This window comes from Lepus europaeus, chromosome 18 (genome assembly GCF_033115175.1).
Source record: "Lepus europaeus isolate LE1 chromosome 18, mLepTim1.pri, whole genome shotgun sequence".
Classification (NCBI taxonomy): Eukaryota; Metazoa; Chordata; class Mammalia; order Lagomorpha; family Leporidae; genus Lepus; species Lepus europaeus.
The window spans coordinates 62,497,790-62,518,476 of NC_084844.1; the positions used below are offsets into that span (position 1 = coordinate 62,497,790).

Sequence of the window (20,687 nt, forward strand, 5' to 3'; positions counted from 1 at the left end):
TATTAAGGAGGAATCAAAATGAAATGAAACAACTAGTAGAACAAGAAATGGTGATAGTGATGAGAAATCATAATGAAATGAAGAATTCAATAGATCAAATGACAAACACATTAGAGAACCTTAAAAACAGAATGGGTGAGCCGGCGCCGTGGATTAACAGGCTAATCATCCGCCTTGCGGCGCCAGCACACCAGGTTCTAGTCCTGGTTAGGGTGGCAGATTCTATCCCAGTTGCCCCTCTTCCAGACCAGCTCTCTGCTATGGCCCGGGAAGGCAGTGGAGGATGGCCCAAGTCCTTGGGCCCTGCACCAGCATGGGAGACCAGGAGAAGCACTTGGGTCCTGGTTTAGGATCAGCACGATGCGCCGGCCGCAGCGGCCATTGGAGGGTGAACCAAAAGCAAAGGAAGACCTTTCTCTCTGTCTCTCTCTCTCACTATCCACTCTTCCTGTCAAAAAAAAAAAAAAAAACAGAATGGGCGAAACAGAAGAGAGAATATCGGAATTAGAAGACTGAGAACAGGGAGGGAAACAGTCAAACAAAAGAAAAGAAGAAGAAATTAGAATTCTAAAAAATATTGTCGGGAATCTACAGGATACTATTAAAAAACCCAACATTCGGGTTCTAGGAGTTCCTGAAGGCATGGAGAGGGAGAAAGGATTAGAAGGCCTTTTTAGTGAGATACTAGCAGAAAATTTCCCAGGTTTGGAGGACAGAGACATCCTAGTACAGGAAGCTTATAGAACCCCTAATAAACATGACCAAAAGAGATCCTCACAACAACATGTTGTAATCAAACTCACCACAGTGAAACATAAAGAAAAGATCCTAAAATGTGCAGAGAGAAATGTCAGATTACTCTCAGAGGATCTCCAATTAGACTCACAGCAGACTTCTCATCAGAAACCCTACAAGCTAGAAGGGAATGGCAAGACATAGCCCAGGTACTAAGAGAGAAAAACTGCCAGCCCAGAATACTATATCCTGCAAAGCTCTCATTTGTGAATGAAGGTGAAATTAAGACTTTTCATAGCAAACAGAAACTGAAAGAATTTGTTGCCACTCGTCCTGCCCTGCAAAAGATGCTTAACGATGTGTTACACACAGAAACACAGAAACATGGTCATCAATATGAAAGGAGGTAAAGGAAGGAAACCTCACAGCAAAAGATCACAGGAAGCTCAATTTCTCTTTCAGATAGAATGAAAATCTGATTCTCTGTTAAAGCAATGTGTTAAAATAATCTATTATGTTCTCTTGATGTCTGTTAAATTCTAATTGTTCAAAAACAGCTGAATTTTTATTAAGAGCTATGGGTTATTTAAATATGTGCTTATTTTCAAAGATTTGAATAATCACCTTGTAACAATGATCAAATTTGGTCTATGTTATGTCATGATTTTAAGGAATCTTATTTCAACCAGATATTTTGGATTTTGAGCCTTCTTGGCATTCTTGACAGGCATTCAAAAAATCAAAGTTTCAAACAATCTGGTCTCTAAAATTTCCAGTAAATCCTGGACTTTGGTTTTTCCAGTTTGGGCCCACCTGAAAAAATCGAAGGACCTATGTCTCTCATCTTATAGAGACACCAACTAATCAGGCTATTTGGATTATATTAGAAGTCCTGTCAAGATATGATGTGGTACCAGACTTTAAGTTTCTATAATGGAAAATGCTATTAATACAAATGTTTGAGAATTAAAAAGTCTAATGATCTTGTGTTACTAGACATGATAGTTATCTTAATGAGAAAGCCCCAGAGGCCTAAAGGGTTAAATACTTGTAAAATCCTACAGGTGCTTTCAAAAATACTGTGAAGTAAGCAAGTGCCTCTTGTTGGTTGATGAGTTTATAATTTTAAACATGACGACTTTTGTCATCCACAGTTATATATGATTTGCTGCTCATAAAACTAAAGCGTTGTTGGTTCTGTGTTTAGCTGTCCTCCTATAGGTTCCTATGGACTTTTTCCAGCCACTTCTATTGTATTCAGTACTTTGGGATGGCTCTGTAAACAGATGAAGCCAATAATGTATTAACAGTGCCAACTGAGAGAAAGTATGGTTAACTGAGGTTACTAAAAACAAAAAGCAATTCAAATCAATTGGCAATCCACAAAAAGAGTTAAAGATTTTAAAAGCTATTATTAAAATTGCTATATTGGTCTATTATGCTATGTTATATGTGTGTACATATTGTATGTCCACATGAGAAAATTTTATTAAGAATTTTATTTTAATTGGTTTATAGATAAGAATGTCAATAAATTTAAGCTGCTAAAATTAATCAAAGATACATTTTAATTTGTGTGACCTGAATCTCTGCATCATATGTTTTAGACTTGTTGGTAGAAAGAAACTAAAAACATTTTATATGGTTGTGCTTAAGTTTACTGGTTAAACAAACTACACCATGTTAGATATTTAAGAGGTGTTTTCAAATACATGATTCATAAAATTTATAGAGGTCATTGGACCTTCTGGTAAATGTTTTCTTAAGTTGTTATCTAATGGTTGAAACGGTTTGCTAAGTATTCATGTGATATTGCTATTGTCAGCAAGCGATCTAGGACTGGCTCCCTCATTTCTCTATTCTAAGCCCAACTTGTTCTTTCATTTCTCTATTCTCTTCAAGGTAGGAAACTAATTGTATTATGAAGGAATCTGTAGGACACACAATTAAATCTTTAGACCTTATAAAAGAGATGGCTAACATTTTTCTGTAATAGCATAGCCAAAATAAGAGCTTAAGTAATAATCTCATAGCTAGATTCACTTCGCCATCAGCGAAGTATACAGTAAGTAGGAAAAACCTCCCTTTCAGACCAAAGGGAAAGAAAGTTTTTAAGTGAGAAAATAATTTTCCTCATGGGCATTGTCTACCTTAGAAAAACTACTACAGAACATGCACGTGACTATAGACATGCAGTTCAGGCCACCGAAGATTAGAGATGGGACTTGGGCACTCCCTTGACTTGCATCCTCTGGTCTGCTTTAACAAAAACCAGGAGGAAAAGAAAGCTAGGCATCAGAAGCAATGGGTAGCAGGCCTATTAATGGCTGATCTGTACAGTGATCTGCCCTCAAGGAGACCCAACAGGCCAGTCCACTGCAGTGGCTTTCAATGTGGTAAGCCTGGGCTTCAGCAGAAGTTAACTTGTGAAGAGCCCTAGCAGCTCTGCCAAGAGTTGGATCACTGGAAATGGACCTGCCCTGGAGTCGAAGGATGCCCAGGTCAGAGCCACAGATTTTATTGGCTCTGTCCTTTGTTCTAGACCCTGTCTAGCGCACTTGGGCCTCATTCCTTCGTAATCATAACCTCTGCTCTACCACCAATGGCTCTACTCCCATCCTGTGTGTACTGATGGTCCTCTTCCCCACTTAATGCTGTATAATTGTTCAGACCTGGTTAATGCCACTCTTAGGATCATTGGTTATTATCCTCACTCTGTCTTTTATGACCTTGTGTAAATATGATCAGAGTCGGTGAACTTGGAAGGCTTCCATAGCCTTGGCAACTCATGACGACAGCCTAGGATGGTTACTGGCGCCATAAACTAGAGTGTCAATTTATTGGGTCAACAGCAGGAGTCACTGTGCACTTGCTCCTCGTGTGGGATCTCTGTCCTTAATGTGCTGTACATTGTAATTTAATGCCATAACTAGTACTCAAACAGTATGTTTCACTTTGTGTTTCTATGTGGGTGCAAACTGTTGAAATCTTTACTTAATATATACTAAATTGATCTTCTGTATAGAAAGAGAATTGAAAATGAATCTTGATGTGAATGGAAGGGGAGAGAGAGCAGGAGAAGGGAGGGTTGCGGGTGGGAGGGAAGTTATGGGAGGGGGAAGCCATTGTAATCCATAAGCTGTACATTGGAAATTTATATTCATTAAATAAACGTTTTTTAAAAATGTGAAAATCGAAACAAAAATGAACTGTCGGGGGGGCGGAAAAATGGCGGAATAGGCAGAGAGCACACTATTAGTCCGGGGGGAGAGAAAGTTTAATATAAGTGGAGATACTGCAGGGTCAAGGAAGAGTAGGGGATGAAACAGCATAGGAAACTCTTCCGGAACTAGTGATTCACAGTGGACCTGCGTGGAGAGCATGGGAGCCCAAGTTCGGGACTCCAGTGGCAGACTCAACGCACCAGCGCTGGAACACGAGGTGAGCTGAAACTCAATAGCCCGAGACACCAGCGGGCAAGCAGAAAGAGGAGGCTAGAGGGAACAAGGCTTGAAACTCCGTGGGGAAAAGTTCACCAGGCTAACTAGAAGAGAGATAGGAAAAAAATAAAAAACGTGACCGATACAGACACAAGTTTCTCTCTCTCCGCTCACCTCTCAAAGGTGAGCAAGACAGAGCAGGCGCCATTTTGGACATACGTCATAAGCAGGGCGACCTCAGGTCTGCACTAGCCCTGAGCCTAGCAGAAAAACCTGACTCTGGGGGGAGGGGTGAAATAACAGGAGATTAGCATCTAACTTGGCAACCCAGTGGGAGACTGCAGGAGAATTGGAGCCCACACTGAGGGCAGCACAGATTCCCTGTGTGGTCCTTGGGAAAGAGCTTCTGATCTCTGGCTCCTGTGGGTATATCATTTGCCTGCTAACTACCTCCAATTACGTTCAGCTGTGCAGAATTACTTCCCTTTTAAATCAAAAAAAGAAAGAGAGTTTTACCACACCTAACCTGGGAGTGTCATCTTTGACACACCCTCAACCCTGAGGAACCAAACACAGCTCTCAGTCCACACTCATCTCAAGCCTCTAAGGCTCCACTGAAAGCAGACAGTCCACTTAATCTAGAGCCATAGTGTAACAAGAAAAAACACCACAGTGAAGAAACCAAATATCTCCAACATGCCAAACAACAAACGCAAAAACCAATCTAACAAGAACAAGGAAGACACTATGACGCCCCCAAATGAAAAAGACACCCCAATTCAAGGTTATGAAGATGATGAGATCGAAGAAATGCTAGAAGCGGATCTTAAAACATTGATAAGAACATTAAGAAGTTCTCAAAAACAAATTCTTGAACTACAGAAATCCTTAATGGACAAGATAGAAAATCTCTCTCGTGAAAGTGAAATATTAAGGAGGAATCAAAATGTAATGAAACAACTAGTAGAACAAGAAACTCTGATAGTGACTAGAAATCATAATGAAATGAAGAATTCAATAGATCAAATGACAAACACATTAGAGAGCCTTAAAAACAGAATGGGCGAAGCAGAAGAGAGAATATCAGACTTAGAAGACAGAGAACAGGAAAGGAAACAGGCAAACCAAAGAAAAGAAGAAATTAGAAATCTAAAAAATATTGTCGGGAATCTACAGGATACTATTAAAAAACCCAACATTCGGGTTCTAGGAGTTCCTGAAGGCATGGAGAGGGAGAAAGGATTAGAAGGCATTTTCAATGAGATACTAGCAGAAAATTTCCCAGGTTTGGAGAAGGACAGAGGCATCTTAGTACAGGAAGCTTATAGAACCCCTAATAAACATGACCAAAAGAGATCCTCACCACGACATGTTGTAATCAAACTCACCACAGTGAAACACAAAGAAAAGATCCTAAAATGTGCAAGAGAGAAACGTCAGATTACTCTTAGAGGATCTCCAATTAGACTCACAGCAGACTTCTCATCAGAAACCCTACAAGCTAGAAGGGAATGGCGAGACATAGCCCAGGTACTAAGAGAGAAAAACTGCCAGCCCAGAATACTATATCCTGCAAAGCTCTCATTTGTGAATGAAGGTGAAATTAAGACTTTTCATAGCAAACAGAAACTGAAAGAATTTGTTGCCACTCATCCTGCCCTGCAAAAGATGCTTAAGGATGTGTTACACACAGAAACACAGAAACATGGTCACCAATATGAAAGAAGGTAAAAGAAGGAAACCTCACAGCAAAAGATCCCAGGAAGCTCAATATCTCTTTCAGATAGAATGAAAATCTGATTCTCTGTTAAAGCAGTGTGTTAAAGTAATCTATTATGTTCTCTTGATGTCTGTTAAATTCTAATTGTTCAAAAACAGCTGAATTTTTATTAAGAGCTATGGGTTATTTAAATATGTGCTTTTTTCAAAAATTTGAATCATCACCTTGTAACAATGATCAAATTTGGTCTATGTTATGTCATGATTTTAAGAAATCTTATTTCAACCAGATATTTTGGATTTTGAGCCTTCTTGGCATTCTTGACAGGCATTCAAAAAATCAAAGTTTCAAACAATCTGGTCTCTAAAATTTCCAGTAAATCCTGGACTTTGGTTTTTCCAGTTTGGGCCCACCTGAAAAAATCGAAGGACCTATGTCTCTCATCTTATAGAGACACCAACTAATCAGGCTATTTGGATTATATTAGAAGTACTGTCAAGATGTGATGTGGTACCAGACTTTAAGTTTCTATAATGGAAAATGCTATTAATACAAATGTTTGAGAATTAAAAAGTCTAATGATCTTGTGTTACTAGACATGATAGTTATCTTAATGAGAAAGCCCCAGAGGCCTAAAGGGTTAAATACTTGTAAAATCCTACAGGTGCTTTCAAAAATACTGTGAAGTAAGCAAGTGCCTCTTGTTGGTTGATGAGTTTATAATTTTAAACATGACGACTTTTGTCATCCACAGTTATATATGATGTGCTGCTCATAAAACTAAAGCGTTGTTGGTTCTGTGTTTAGCTGTCCTCCTATAGGTTCCTATGGATTTTTTCCAGCCACTTTTATTGTATTCAGTACTTTGGGATGGCTCTGTAAACAGATGAAGCCAATAATGTATTAACAGTACCAACTGAGAGAAAGTATGGTTAACTGAGGTTACTAAAAAGAAAAAGCAATTCAAATCAATAGGCAATCTACAAAAAGAGTTAAAGATTTTAAAAGCTATTATTAAAATTGCTATATTGGTCTATTATGCTATATTATATGTGTGTACATATTGTATGTCCACATGGGGAAATTTTATTAAGAGTTTTATTTTAAATGGCTTATAGATAAGATTGTCCATAAATTTCAGCTGCTAAAATCAATCAAAGATACATTTTAATTTGTTGGACCTGAATCTGTGTATCATATGTTTTAGACTTGTTGGTAGAAAGAAACTAAAAACATTTTAGATGGTTGTGCTTAAGTTTACTGGCTAAACAAACTATACCATGTTAGATATTTAAGAGGTGTTTTCAAATACATGATTCTTACAATATAGAAGGCATTGGACCTTCTGGTAAATGTTTTCTTAAGTTGTTATCTAATGGTTGAAACGGTTTGCTAAGTATTCATGTGATATTGCTATTGTCAGCAAGCGATCTAGGACTGGCTCCCTCATTTCTCTATTCTAAGCCCAACTTGTTCTTTCATTTCTCTATTCTCTTCAAGGTAGGAAACTAATTCTATTATGAAGGAATCTGTAGGACACACAATTTAATCTTTAGACCTTATAAAAGAGATGGCTAACATTTTTCTGTAATAGCATAGCCAAAATAAGAACTTAAATAATAGTCTCATAGCTAGATTCACTTCGCCATCAGCGAAGTATACAGTAAGTAGAAAAAACCTCCCTTTCAGACCAAAGGGAAAGAAAGTTTTAAAGTGAGAATATAATTTTCCTCATGGGCATTGTCTACCTTAGAAAAACTACTACAGAACATGCCTGTGACTATAGACTTGTAGTTCAGGCCACCGAAGATTAGAGATGGGACACGGGCACTCCCTTGACTTGCATCCTCTGGTCTGCTTTAACACAAACCAGGAGGAAAAGAAAGCTCGGCATCAGAAGCAATGGGTGGCAGGCCTATTAATGGCTGATCTGTACAGTGATCTGCCCTCAAGGAGACCCAACAGGCCAGTCCACTGCAGTGGCTTTCAATGTGGTAAGCCTGGGCTTCAGCAGAAGTCAGCTTGTGAAGAGCCCTGGCAGCTCTGCCAAGAGTTGGATCACTGGAAATGGACCTGCCCTGGAGTCGAAGGATGCCCAGGTCAGAGCCACAGATCTTATTGGCTCTAAGCTGAAAAGCCCTTCACTCAGCCCAACTTCCAAAGTGACCACTGCAGCTGAGGGGATGGTCAAGTAGGGTCAGCAACATTGCAGGCAGAACTGTAAATTTCTTGTTAGTGATGCCACCTGCCTTTACCTGGCCAGCTCTCCTCCCAGGCCAGCCAAGTCATGAAAGTCAACAGAGTGCCTTCCCCTAGGAGGTTCATACCTCCCTTAGGATATACCCCATGTGAAGTGATAGATAGGTCTGGGCCTCTTAACTTACAAGGCCTAAAGCCCACTAGATTATTATCAAGCCCCTTCTGTCAGGTTCTATTTGCCTCTCAATCAGAAAACTTAATTGTAGCTTAGACAGCACCTTTCTTAGCTCCTCTAATAATGACTCTGTCCTTTGTTCTAGACCCTGTCTAGCTTGGCCTCATTCTTGGGCCTCATTCCTTCGTAATCATAACCTCTGCTCTACCACCAATGGCTCTACTCCCAACTTGTGTGTACTGATGGTCCTCTTCCCCACTTAATGCTGTCTAATTGTTCAAACCTGGTAAATGCCACTCTTAGGATCATTGATTACTATCCTCACTCTGTCTTTTATGACCTTGTCTAAATATGATCAGAGTCGGCGAACTTGGAAGGCTTCCATAGCCTTGGCAACTCATGACGACAGCCTAGGATGGTTACTGGCGCCATAAACTAGAGTGTCAATTTGTTGGGTCAACAACAGGAGCCACTGTGCACTTGCTCCTCATGTGGGATCTCTGTCCTTAATGTGCTGTACATTGTAATTTAATGCCATAACTAGTACTCAAACAGTATGTTTCACTTTGTGTTTCTATGTGGGTGCAAACTGTTGAAATCTTTATACTAAATTGATCTTCTGTATAGAAAGAGAATTGAAAATGAATCTTGATGCAAATGGAAGGGGAGAGGGAGCGGGAGAGGGGAGGGTTGCGGGTGGGAGGGAAGTTATGGGAGGGGGAAGCCATTGTAATCCATAAGCTGTACACTGGAAATTTATATTCATTAAATAAAAGTTAAAAAAAATGTGAAAATCACTAGTACTGGGTGACAAGAATTTAATGTCAAATCTAGCAGAGGACTGGTGAGGAGGGGTGTTTCTGAAGCGTCTCCTCCTATATGGTTCAAGTTTCCGATAGCTTTGGAAACTCCAGCTCCTCTGCATCCCAGTACTCCACACCGAAATCATCCAAGGAGCTAAAAATGTCTGCAAAGATGACACAGGTGCAGGGATCAGTGGGGGGGGGGGGACAAGGATGATGTAGGGGTAGGGACAACAGGATGGGTGTGCAGTACTCAAAAGCCCTGGGAGGTAACCCTAGGTCCTGATCTCCACAGCAGTCAGGGCCATGGTGCACTGAGGCCCATTTGTTTGGGGTATGAATGTCCTATAATTATGAATTCCAATTGAGCATTCACCTGGGAAGCCTTCAGGGGACTGGCCACTTTGGCAGTGAACCTGATATACAGGAAAGGCTAGGTCTCTGGGCCCCTGGGATTAAAAATCCAAGGCCCACTCCCCTGGGTCTTGTGAGGAACAGGAGGTTTGATGACACAGAATGGGAGTCCTGACCCTGCCCACTCAGTCCTTACCCCACAGGTCCAGACCTGTGACCTGCATGTTAATTATGGACAACTGCACAGAGTTCTTCGGTTTCCTTCTCTAATCTTGTAGAAGTTATTTCTATCCTCCATGTAGAAGTCATCTTGGAGATTTTATTGGCAAAGAATTATTTTGTGGCATTAAAACCCAACCATTATTGCTTTAGTATATTTCAGCATGGAAAAAGTGATGGATGACATTTCTTTTGAAAGGGTTGTATAGCCAGTGTGTATTTGTAATTGAAGTATAAAATCAGTGCACATGAGAAGCACACTGGGGAATTGTTGCCCTGCTCCTGCCACTCTTCAAAGTGAGCTTTGCCTTAATTGCTGACAATTAAGTTTGCCAGGAAGATAGAAGACTTTATAACCACAAAAATAAAACAATCAGCATGTTAAAAGCCTCTATCCTCAGCCTCCGAGAAAGGAGGCTGAGGGCCCCAAAAGGCCTGGACAAATTCCCACAGCTCTTGCATTCTGTGTGAGCTCTTATGTGATGTCAGGATGGGATGGGTAGCTGCAAAGATACAAAGGTGGGTGTACTGGGCTCTCTTCCTGGTGTGAGAAGGCACTCAAAGGTTCCTCCTTCTGTCTTGCCTCTTCCTAATCATCCTGAGTTGGATGTGGTCGGGGGCAACCCCCTGTGTCTCCCCACACCAGTGAGGCTCCTTGTTGACTTCAGGATGCATCTTATAGAGGGAGATGTTCAACAGCTATGGTGGCTCTTCCCAGAAACAACACAACTAACAGCCCCCTCCAAAGTCATTTGCCTGCCAATCCTGCTAGCACCTACACCTTCCCTTCAGATGAAAGCAAAACTCCTTCTAGAAGCTCTAGGAGCTTCCATGGAATGAGAATGTGCTCCATGGGACCACCTCAGGGTACATTCTTCACTAACCTGTGTGGATCCTGAAAATCCACTCATCTCCATTCTCCAGGTCAGGCTCGATGGCAGCCTCTCCACTTCTGGGCTCCATTTTATTGGCATCCCTGAGGTGTCACAAAGAATGTGAAACAATGGAGTCTATGCCCTGATTTCCCTGACCCCCATCTACCTGCTTCAGACTCACAGTTCCTGTGCTTCTTGGTCTAGCTCCTCTGTGTCCTGAAGGCTTTGACTGTAGTTAACCTCAAGGGAACATGTGGACAGCTGGAAGGAGACCAGAATGAGTTTCCTGAAGCAGGCATTGCAGGAAAAGACCTGTCTGACCTGTCTTGGTGGACACTAAGGACAGATTCAGACTTCCCTGGAGTCGTCCCTCCCACCAAGATTGGGACCCAGGTTGCTCAGCACCATTTCATAGGGCAGTCTGGGGGCAGGAGTGAGGACAAGACTGATCCAATGAGAGAGGGGGGCTATAGAGAGATTGGATCAGCATCCACACTGCTAGTATATCACCTGCCTGGATGACACCAGGTCCTTCAGGATGAGAATCATCAACTCTGTTGAAGAGGGAATGAGGGAGAAGCAGGAATAGGAGCTTTGGAGCAAGAAAGTCAAAGAATCAGAAAGTGATAAATGTGGAAATCACTTACCCCCAGATCGCTGCTCCCCAGAGAAAGTTCGGATGCTCCCTTGTAGCCTTCTGATTGCACAGGAGCAGGGAGTGATGAGGCTGCCAGAGAGAAGGAAAGAGAAGAGTTAGATTTGAGGTGAGGACTTGGACCCCTGCTGCTGGTTGGTTGATGTAGGCCAACCTTGGGACCCTCTTGGAGCTCGATCCCTACACCCCTGTTGCAGGGCTTGGGTGGCTTCACCTCAGCCTCATGAGAGGATCTCTGAACTTTGACCTCTTCTTTCAGCCCTCAGATGACCATAAAAGTGGCTAGGAAATGTCACCTTGTTCTTCCCTTGGGTGGCCATGGTCTCTGTGTCAACCTGTGTAACACATTGTTTTCCATCTTTCATGTTTCCCTTCCTCAATTTTGTCTCATAATTATTGTCTATTCCCTGTGTCCTGGTCAACCTCCATCAATCATATTATTGTCTGCGATGGGAGCTTTGGAGCCCAAGATAATGATATACTGCCACCTGTGGTGACTGCCCCATAGGATCACTGGTTGGTGTCCCTGGTTCTCTGGCTCCCACTTCCTGCTAACAATGCACACCTGGGAAGGGGCAGGTGCTGGCTCAAGTGCTCGCGGCCCCACCGCCCACGCGGGAGATCTGGGCTATTGAGGTTATCTGGGGAGCACACTAGTGGACCGACCTCTCTTCCCGCTGTCCGCCCCGGGTCTCGTCTAGTCTCAGGCGCCGGCTTCCGGGCTGGGTGCGCGCAGCAGCAGCATCCCCCGGTTGCTAGGGGACCAAGCGCTGCCGCTTGGTCGCTAAGGGGTGAAAGTGGATGCATCACGTGATCAGTTCTCGGGGCGGGGAAATCCTACCACACCAACCAGTCTTAGAGAAAACAAACGTTTACCCAATCAGCACTTTCTGGTACATCTGGTGGATGCACCGCCTCTCCTTGCCCCCCCCCCCCGGTTTGAGTGATTGACTCATCCTTTATCCAATAATACTAAGGATTCTCTAGCTTGACCGACATATGGGCGAATCAACACGCAAAGCCTCTCTTTCAGAGGTGGGCCAGGGAAGGAGCCACTACGCCTGCCGGAGACTCCAGCGACCTAGCTGGCTCTCCAGCCAATTGGACGCCGCGGGGTGGGTGGGAGCTTCGCTGAGGTAGTGGTGAAGGCCAATCGGATGAGGGCTGTGTAGACATTGCCCAATAGAGACTTCCAGCGTCCCTGCCCAACCGGGCCGGCCCTCCCTGTCCCCTAGAGGTGGTGCTACACTGAGCACCCTCTTCCACCCTGCCAGCCTTGTGGATAGAGAGAGAGAGAGAGAGAGAGAGATTGAATCTTCCATCCACTGGCTCACTCCCCTATTGGCAGCAATGGCTAAGGCTGGGCCAGGCCAAAGCCAGGAGCCTGGCACAAATTCGGGCCTCCCACAAGGGTGGCAGGAGCCCAAGGACTTGGGCCACCTTCCTCTACTTTTCCAGGCGCATTAGCAGGGATCTGGATCAGAAGTGGAGATGCCTGGTCATGAACCAGCGCTCATAGGGGATGCTGGCATCCCAAGTCGAGGTTTAATCCACCGGCTCCTCAAACAATTATTATGGTATGTACTCAGAACCTGGGGACAGAACACACCCCAGTTTGAGACCTGTTTCTGTCTCTCCCTTCTCCAGGAGATGGGGTGGTTTTTTGTTTCTTTGTTTGGCTTTTTGTCTTTCTATCAAGGGAAGTTTCAGACACACACAGGAATAGGGAGAGGGGTCTCAGGAACCTCTGTGTTACCTGTAGCTCAGCCTCAGCAACTCTCAGCATCTGGCCAATCCAGTGTCTTCCATCTGACAATCCTCCTCCCCTCTCCTCCCCTGCCCTCCTCTGCCCTCCCCTACCCTCATGTGCTATTTTGAAGCAGATTTCAGACCTCTTGGACTTTTCTCCATACATTAAATGCATGTCTCTAAAAGAGGAGGGCTTTCTGCTTCACCCTGAGAGTCTTTATCCACCCGTGCCCCTGGTTCCGACCTCTGCTAGGGCAAGGTTGCTGCCCGTGGCCCTGAGCTGCTGGGGAGTGAACCAGCCAGCGGGAGCAGACAGATCCCAGTCCATCCTCAGCTGCCACACCATTGTGTCTTTGAGTACTTCGTCCGAGCCTCAGTCGCCTCGTCTTGAAAAACGAGGACAGGGACCAGCGTTGTGGCACAGCAGGTTAGGCTGCTGCTTGCAACGCCACATCCCATGTCTAAGTGCCAGTTCGAGTCCCGGCTGCTCCACTTCCGATCCAGCTCCCTCCTTGTGTGCCTGGGAAGGCAGCGGAAGATGGCCCAAGTGCTTGACATTATTAAAATTCTTTAATCAAGTGTTTGTTATTTCTGATTCTTGAGTATGTGTAGTGACTGTCCCCACGTTACACGTGAAGTGCCTGAGAACTTAAAACCAAGGTTAATGAACTTGCCTGAGGTCTTGGGGCTAATCAATTGTAGAGCCCTGAGTCGGAGCCCAGGCTGATCACCAGGCCCCCACCTGTCTTTATTACCGTTGTTGACAGAGCTCTGCCAGGCACAGAACACACCGATGCTGGGTCAGGCAGGCCACATGGTGCAGCCCTGTCCTCTGTCCGCTGTCCTAGGCCACCACTGGGTGCTGAGAAGCTGTTCCTTTGTCCGTGTCTCCTGCCTTCATCCTGCTGCTCCGGGTAGGAGGTCACTAGCACTATCAGCACCAGTACTGGAGAGCCCAGAGCAGGCACAGGAAGTTCTTCATGACAGAAACCAGCCCTTTTGTGCCGTTTTCTTGGGAAAGAGGCTAATCAACCTCTTAAGGGAAAATGAGGTTCCTAGGCTACCTGTTGGGTTTGGTTTTCCAGGGACCCAAGAGAGCAAGGTGTGGACAGGGCCCATTCATTTCCAGCAACTATATCATTGCTAGCAACGGAAAATTTGAAGATAAACGTGTCCGTGGCAAACATCACTGCTGGCTTTGGTGCCTCTGTTCAACAGTGCCGAGCCGCCGGGGCTGGGCATGTTAATGACTGTGGCAGAACCTGTTGGCTTGGAAGCCCTGTTCGGGAAGTTTTGGTGTGGTTTTGGACAACCTTAAATGCTGAGTATTTCTTCCGGAATAAGAGGTGAAAATGTCATATTCATTGGAATAGCATCACTAATCTCTGGGAAGATTACTGAAGGCTGGTTTGTGTCTCCCTGTTGGAGCGGTAATTGGTAAGCATGCACGGGGCACTGTAGAGGTGGAACAGAAATCCCCTGCTGGCTTGGTGAAGGTTCCTTCAGTCCTTCAGGCTGAGCTGGGACCCTTGGGACTGGGGAGTGCTCATCCTCTTCTGGGGGCTTTGGATGCTGAGCTGTGTGTGCCTCCTGGTCTTGCAAAGGCTCAGGCTCCATAGGGAACACTGAGGCTTGATCTTGGGCTTCCTGATGGATTGGAGAAGGTCCGGCCTCCTCGGGGGTCTGTACATTTTCAGCTGTTTCCTCCTGCTGGGTCATAGAGGGTTTCTCATCCTGGATAACTTCTGGAGATTGAATTGGCAATGGTTCAACCTCTTCAAGAGGCTTTGGAGGCAGAGCTGGGACTGAGGCCTGAGTTGTTGTGACCTCATGGCTGACTGGAAATGTTTCCACTTCTGCTGCAGGTTTTGGTGTTAGGGTCAGCTGCAGGTCTGGAGGTTTAGTAGTCACACTGGGCAAGTCGTACTGCTGAACTTGATGGTGACCTGGAGGTAAAATGGTCACTGCGTGAGGACTTGGATGCTGGGCTTCTGTCTTCTTTCCAGAAGATTCTACCTCTTCAGAAGACTCAGAGGGCCGCATTGGTTGCTCCTGCTCACTGATATAAGGTTCGGTCTCCATAGGAGGGACTGGAGTCAGAGCTAGGGCCTCCAGCTGGCCTGGAGGAGCTTGAGTCTCCACCAGAGCCTCCGCATACTGAGCAATCTGCTCCTGTTCTCTGAGAGAAGGCTCTGTCTCCACGGGAGGGCCTGGAGGAGGCTGAGTCTCCACCAGAGCCTCTGCATACTGAGCTATCTGCTCCTGTTCAGGGGGAGAAGGTTCTGCCTCCACAGAAGGGCGTGGAGTGTGAGCTCTGGGTCCCTGCTGGAATGGAGAAGGTTCTGTCTCTGCAGAAGGGACCGGAGTCTGCTCTGGGGGTTCCTGCTGGGCTGGAGAAGCTTCTGTCTCCAGGGAAGGGCCCAGAGTTTGATATGGGGTCTCCTGCTGGGCTGGAGAGGGTTTTTTCTCTATAGAAGACTCAACATACTGAGCGGGCTGCTCCTGTTCACTAGAAGGTTCTGTCTCCACACAGGAGGGCCTGGAGTCTGAGCAGAGCCCTCCTGCTGCACTGGAGAAGAGTCCTGCTCCATGGTGGGCTCCGGAGTTATGGTCAGTGCCACATCTGCAGGCTTGATGGTAATGTTGGGCAAGTTATAACGGTGAACTTGATTCTGATCTAGAGACCAGTCCGTCCCCTTCTGAATCTGTGGAGTCTGAGCTATGATGTTCTCTTCAGGAGAGTCTAGTGCTTGAGCTCGGGAATCTTGCTGTACTGGAGATTTGACTTCCACAGGGAGTGCCAAAGGCTTCTCCGGGGCTTCCAGTTGGCTTCTAGAAGGTTCGATCTTGGGAGACTCAGAAGGCTGAACAGGCTGCTCCTGATTGCTGGGGGAATATTCAGTGGTCACAGGCAGGCCAGGAGGCTGAGCTGGGGCCCCCTGCTGGGCTACAGCTGGGCTGACTTCCTCAGCATACTCTGAAGGCTGAGCTGTGGCATCGTTTTGGGTAGAGAAAGGTCCAGTGTTCTCAGGGAGCTCTGAAGTCTGAGCTAGACCCTCTTGAGTCCAAGATTCCACCTTCCCAGGGAATTCTGGAGTCTGCACTGGGGCCTGTTGTTGGGTTGAGGGGAGGCCCACTTCCTCAGGATGCTCCAGAGGCTGCGCTGGAGCCTGCTCCGTGCTTGGAGTAGATTGAACTTCTTCACCGGCCTCTGAGGCTGCTGTCAGCTCCGTGTCTGCAGGTTTCAGAGTGACGCTGGGGAAGTTTGCTTGGAGAGCTACAATCTGAGGTGAGGATGGAGTGTGAAGATGGTGATGCACTGATGCCTGCCCTACTACTTCTGCAGTAGCAAATGGATTCTGAGCTGGGGCCTCCTGCTGCCATGGAGATGCTTATTCCTCGGGCTGCTGTAGTTCTGGAACTGGGACCTCTTGCTGGGTTGAAGCAGGTTCATCGGTTTCAATGGGCTGTGGAGGTGGAGCTTGGGCTTCTTGCTGTGGGGAGGAGGATTGGATGGGCTCCTGGGTCTCTGGATTTTGAGTCTGGCCCTCCAGCAGGAATTGAGATGGTTCAGCCTGCTCAGAGAGCTGTGCAGGTTCCCCTGGGTTCTCCTGGGATTCCTTAGGAAAACCACCAGGATAGACCACATAGTCAGCCGGCAAAACTTGATTTTGACCCTGAAGCTTTGCCGCTTTGTCTGGAGTTCCAACACCAACCTTAGGAAGTCGTCGACGCCGAGCTAGATCTTTGTTGGGGATCAGGGGTGAAACAGTCAACTTGTTTGCTTGTGAACTCTGTGTAGAGGCGGAACGAGTGCTTCAAATGACGGGTGAACCTTTCCTTCCAGTCGAGGAGGCAGAACTAGGGGCTGATCCTGATCCCTGTCTAGCACGGGAGTGGGCACTGGTAGCCTTTGTTGTCGAGTAAGCCTATTGAAATACTGGTACGGAACAGCAAGCTGTTCTGGCTCTGGGGGCAGCCCTCGAGCTGAATCCATGTCCAGAAAAGCAACCAAACTCACAGTGGACTCTCGAAGCGAGGCCAGCATCTGGGAGGGAGCAGAAGACCGCAGGTCATCAAAGCCACCAGGGTCTGCTTGGGGTGTGAGTGCGTCAGGTGATTCAGGTGGCGCATTCGAGGAGTGGGAAGACCAGGGCTAGAGAGCCAAGGGAGGCTGGAGGTCAGCTGGCCCAGGTCCTGGGCCCTCTCCAGAGGCTGAGTCGCCTGGACTGGTAGCCACAAAGGCTGCCAGTTGAAGAGGAGCCATGGGACCCACAGGCACAGATGGGTCATTGACGGGGTTTTCAGGATACAGTGACTCAGGCTGCTGGGGCACACGCAGTATGCCCTGAGCAGGAGCTGATGGATTCTGGCAGCCCCTTGGAGCGCTGAACAGGTTCAGCGGGCACACGTCCCACTAGACAGGGGCAGGCTGGGCACGGACTCTGTGCCCAGCAACACAGACGGCCTGAGGGATGCTCCTGCCCTCTCCCCAGAGGAGGCCTGCGTGAGGACCCTAGATGACGCGTCGGCCTGAGAGCTGGCGAGGCCTCCCGAGTCCTCCCACGGATCGGGAGCAGGAGGAGCAGGAGCTGGGTGCAGCTTCACAAGCTTGCTTCCCGGCTTTGCCCGCGCTTACCCAGGCAGGGAGCACAGAGCCACTTCTCAGGCGACAGCCGCGCCGACACAGAGTGCTCCGAGGGCGGCTGAGTGGAAAACCCACATTCCATTCCTGGTCCCTCACTTCCTGAGCTGGAGGGGAGCAGAGGGCCCCAGGGAAAGGATGTGGCAAGGAGTTGGGGGGGGAGACCAGTCACTCCGATGGCACTAAGGTGGTCCAATGGGTGACTACACTCAGAGAAACATCTGGCTCCACCCCAAATCTACAGTGCACGTGGGTGATTCAGCCTGCAGACTCAAAGGGATTCCTGGGGTGAGAGCAGGGAGAGGGAGAAGATGCAACAGTGTCAGCACGTGCGCCCAGGCAGGAGTTCCCCAGCCAACCACTAACCAGAGCCATGGAGGACCCAGCAGTCCCCCAGAGCACGCCCTGGGGCAGAGCATGTGTGTGGGGTGCATTACCAGCGCTGGCCCACGGGAGGCGGCGGAGATCACGGGCCGGGGAAGGGGGAGCTCACCTTCCATCGCATAAAGACATAATCTCCATTCTTCAGCTCTTCATAATCGAAGTCATCTGAATTAAATGATTTTGCGTACTGGTAAAAAGCCAGAAACTTGCCCTGGAAGCAAAAAGAGGATGGTGATGGGGCCTGGTGTCCAAGCTGGCTGTGGGCGCCCGGGGGCACTCACCTGGTCATAGCCTTGCCAGCTGCGGCCTTGGCTCCTGATGGGGCGGCTAAAGCCCAGTAATGCCCGGGGGAGCCTGGGTCAGACCCTCCGGCCACTGCCACAGCCCTGCACTCGGGTCAGAGCACTGGACTCCAGCCCGTGAGGGCGGGCAGCAAGGGGCCAAAGGACCAGGGCGGACGCGTGCCCAGAGCACCTCCGCACAGACAGATGCAGGCTAAGGACAATTAAGAGCAGACCTCTGGCCGGTGCTGCGGCTCACTAGGCTAATCCTCTGCCTGTGGCACCAGCACCCCTGGTTCTAGTCCCGGTCAGGGCCCCGGATTCTGTCTCGGTTGTTCCTCTTCCAGTCTAGCCCTCTGCTGTGGCCCGGGAGTGCAGGTCTCCCACGCAGGTACAAGGACTTGTGCCCACTTCTACTGCTTTCCCAGGCGATAGCAGAGAGCCAGATCGGAAGTGGAGCAACCGGGTCTAGAACCGGTACCAATAGGGGATGCCGGCGCTTCAGGCCAGTGCTTTAACCCACTGCGCCACAGTGCCAGCCCCAAATAGTTTTATTCTGAGGAGATGAAACATAAGGGTGCTTCAGAAAGTTCATGGAAAATGCATGACTTGGGGCAAGCATGACTTGGGGCTAGTGCTGTGGCATAGTAGGCTAGACCTCCGCCTGCAGAGCCAGCACCCCATATGGGCTCCGGTTCAAGTTCTGGGTGCACCACTTCTGATCCAACTCCCTGCTAAGGTACCTGGGAAAGCAACAGAGGATGGTTCAAGTGCTTGGGTCCCTGCACTTACTTTGGGGTCCCAGAAGAGGCTGCTGGCTTCAGTTCGGCCCAGCTCTGGCCATTGTGTCCATTTGGGGAGTGAACCAGCACATGGAAGATCTCTCTGTCCCTCCCTCTGTCTGTAACTCTGTCTCTCAAATAAATAATCTTGAAAAAAAATGTACATCCTGAATTTCATTAGTTAAGACAAAACAGAAGCCTACAACCCTGCAGTCTCACGTCTTAGGCAGAAGAGACCACCAGACCAGACATACAGTCCCGAGGACCGACAACGTCAGCCACAATCGTTTTGCCTCCACAACAGAGACATCACGGCTTATGATCGACCTTTAAGCTTATAGAGCAAAGCTAGGAGGACCCAGCTCTGCCAATCCAAACCAGAGAGAACTGTTTATTCCCGCAAAACACAGGATAAAAAAAGAAAAAGATTGAGGAATGCACGCCAGCTAGCGGAAGGGAAAACTTCCTTTCAAGATTTAAACCTGTGGCCGGTGCTGCGGCTCACTAGGCTAATCCTCCGCCTTGCGGCGCCAGCACACCGGGTTCTAGTCCCGGTCGGGGCACCGATCCTGTCCCGGTTGCCCCTCTTCCAGGCCAGCTCTCTGCTGTGGCCAGGGAGTACAGTGGAGGATGGCCCAAGTGCTTGGGCCCTGCACCCCAAGGGAGACCAGGAGAAGCACTTGGCTCCTGGCATCGGATCAGCGCAGTGCGCCGGCCGCAGCGCGCCTACCGCGGGCAGCCATTGGAGGGTGAACCAATGGCAAAAGGAAGACCTTTCTCTCTGTCTCTCTCTCACTGTCCACTCTGCCTGTCAAAATAAAAAATAAAAAAAATAAAAAATAAAAAAAGATTTAAACCTGTTACAAGGCCAACACGAGAAACAGATCACTCTCACAGGGGAGCAGGAAGCACACAGGGCCTCCTGGCTTCTGGAAGGGCTTTCAAGAGGACAGGGGTCTGGGGGTCTGGGGGCTCTGAGGTCCAGCCTAGGCAGCTGGGTGTCAGGCTAAGGAACAGCGTGTGTTCTGGGGAGGGGGTGCTCCCAGCGATGTGAGAGAGGGGGTGGCACCCGCCAAGGACCAGGCAGGTCAAACTGCAGCTCCCAAGCGGGTCAGGGACTGGCGGCAGAACTCAGAAATCCAGGTCAAAGACGGGGAGGTGAGTGGACGTGAAATCAGATTGGGTCAGGCTGGGAGGAGGCTTGTGTGCAGGCAACAGGCAAGAGAGGGTCTTCAGGAGCCCAGGGGCCGCCCGGGGCCAGGCCAAGGAGACGGAAGCCGAGGTGGGGGGCGGCACGGCAGGAAGCAAGATGCTAACAGCACCCGGGCTGAACGTGCCCGGGCTGAGCAACCAGCGGTCGTGGGCTGCACAGGGAGATCTTGCTCTCCCAGCAACAAACTCCAGTAGGAGGAGGGCCCCCTAGACGAGGACCCTGGACAGCGGGTTTCTGGTTTCGGGAGGGGGAGGCTCCCTCAGGGTCTTAGCAGGCGGGGGGGCCCCCGGCCCAGAGGGTCCTGCAGCACCACCTCTACGTCGTACGAATTCCCCTTGCTCTTCTGGTGGCCACGCCGGGCTGCTGGGTGCGATGGGCGGCGGCGGGATGAGCGAGGCCGGCGGGGGCACTCGGTGCGCACCGGCATTGCGGGGTCCCCCGGAGCCAGGGCTGGGGGC

General features: G+C 48.0%; 1 protein-coding gene across 2 annotated transcripts in view; it reads right to left on the bottom strand.

The window, feature by feature from the left end:
- The window catches only part of LOC133777180 (leucine-rich repeat-containing protein 37B-like), a 45,625-nt gene extending 24,968 nt beyond the window's left edge, over positions 1 to 20,657 (bottom strand). Inside the window, exons 1-5 of one of the 2 annotated variants that reach the window (XM_062216662.1) lie at positions 19,027 to 19,694; positions 18,063 to 18,164; positions 11,168 to 11,247; positions 10,702 to 10,781; positions 10,530 to 10,621 (exon numbers count right to left, since the gene is read on the bottom strand). In XM_062216662.1, the coding sequence (XP_062072646.1) occupies positions 10,530 to 10,621; positions 10,702 to 10,781; positions 11,168 to 11,247; positions 18,063 to 18,069 (259 nt within the window). In that variant the 5' untranslated portion in view covers positions 18,070 to 18,164; positions 19,027 to 19,694. Of the gene's footprint in view, positions 1 to 10,529; positions 10,622 to 10,701; positions 10,782 to 11,167; positions 11,248 to 14,104; positions 16,973 to 18,062; positions 18,165 to 19,026; positions 19,695 to 20,542 lie in introns of those variants that run through there. The other variant, XM_062216661.1, reaches the window with a different exon arrangement.
- Between the last annotated feature and the right edge of the window lie 30 nt (positions 20,658 to 20,687).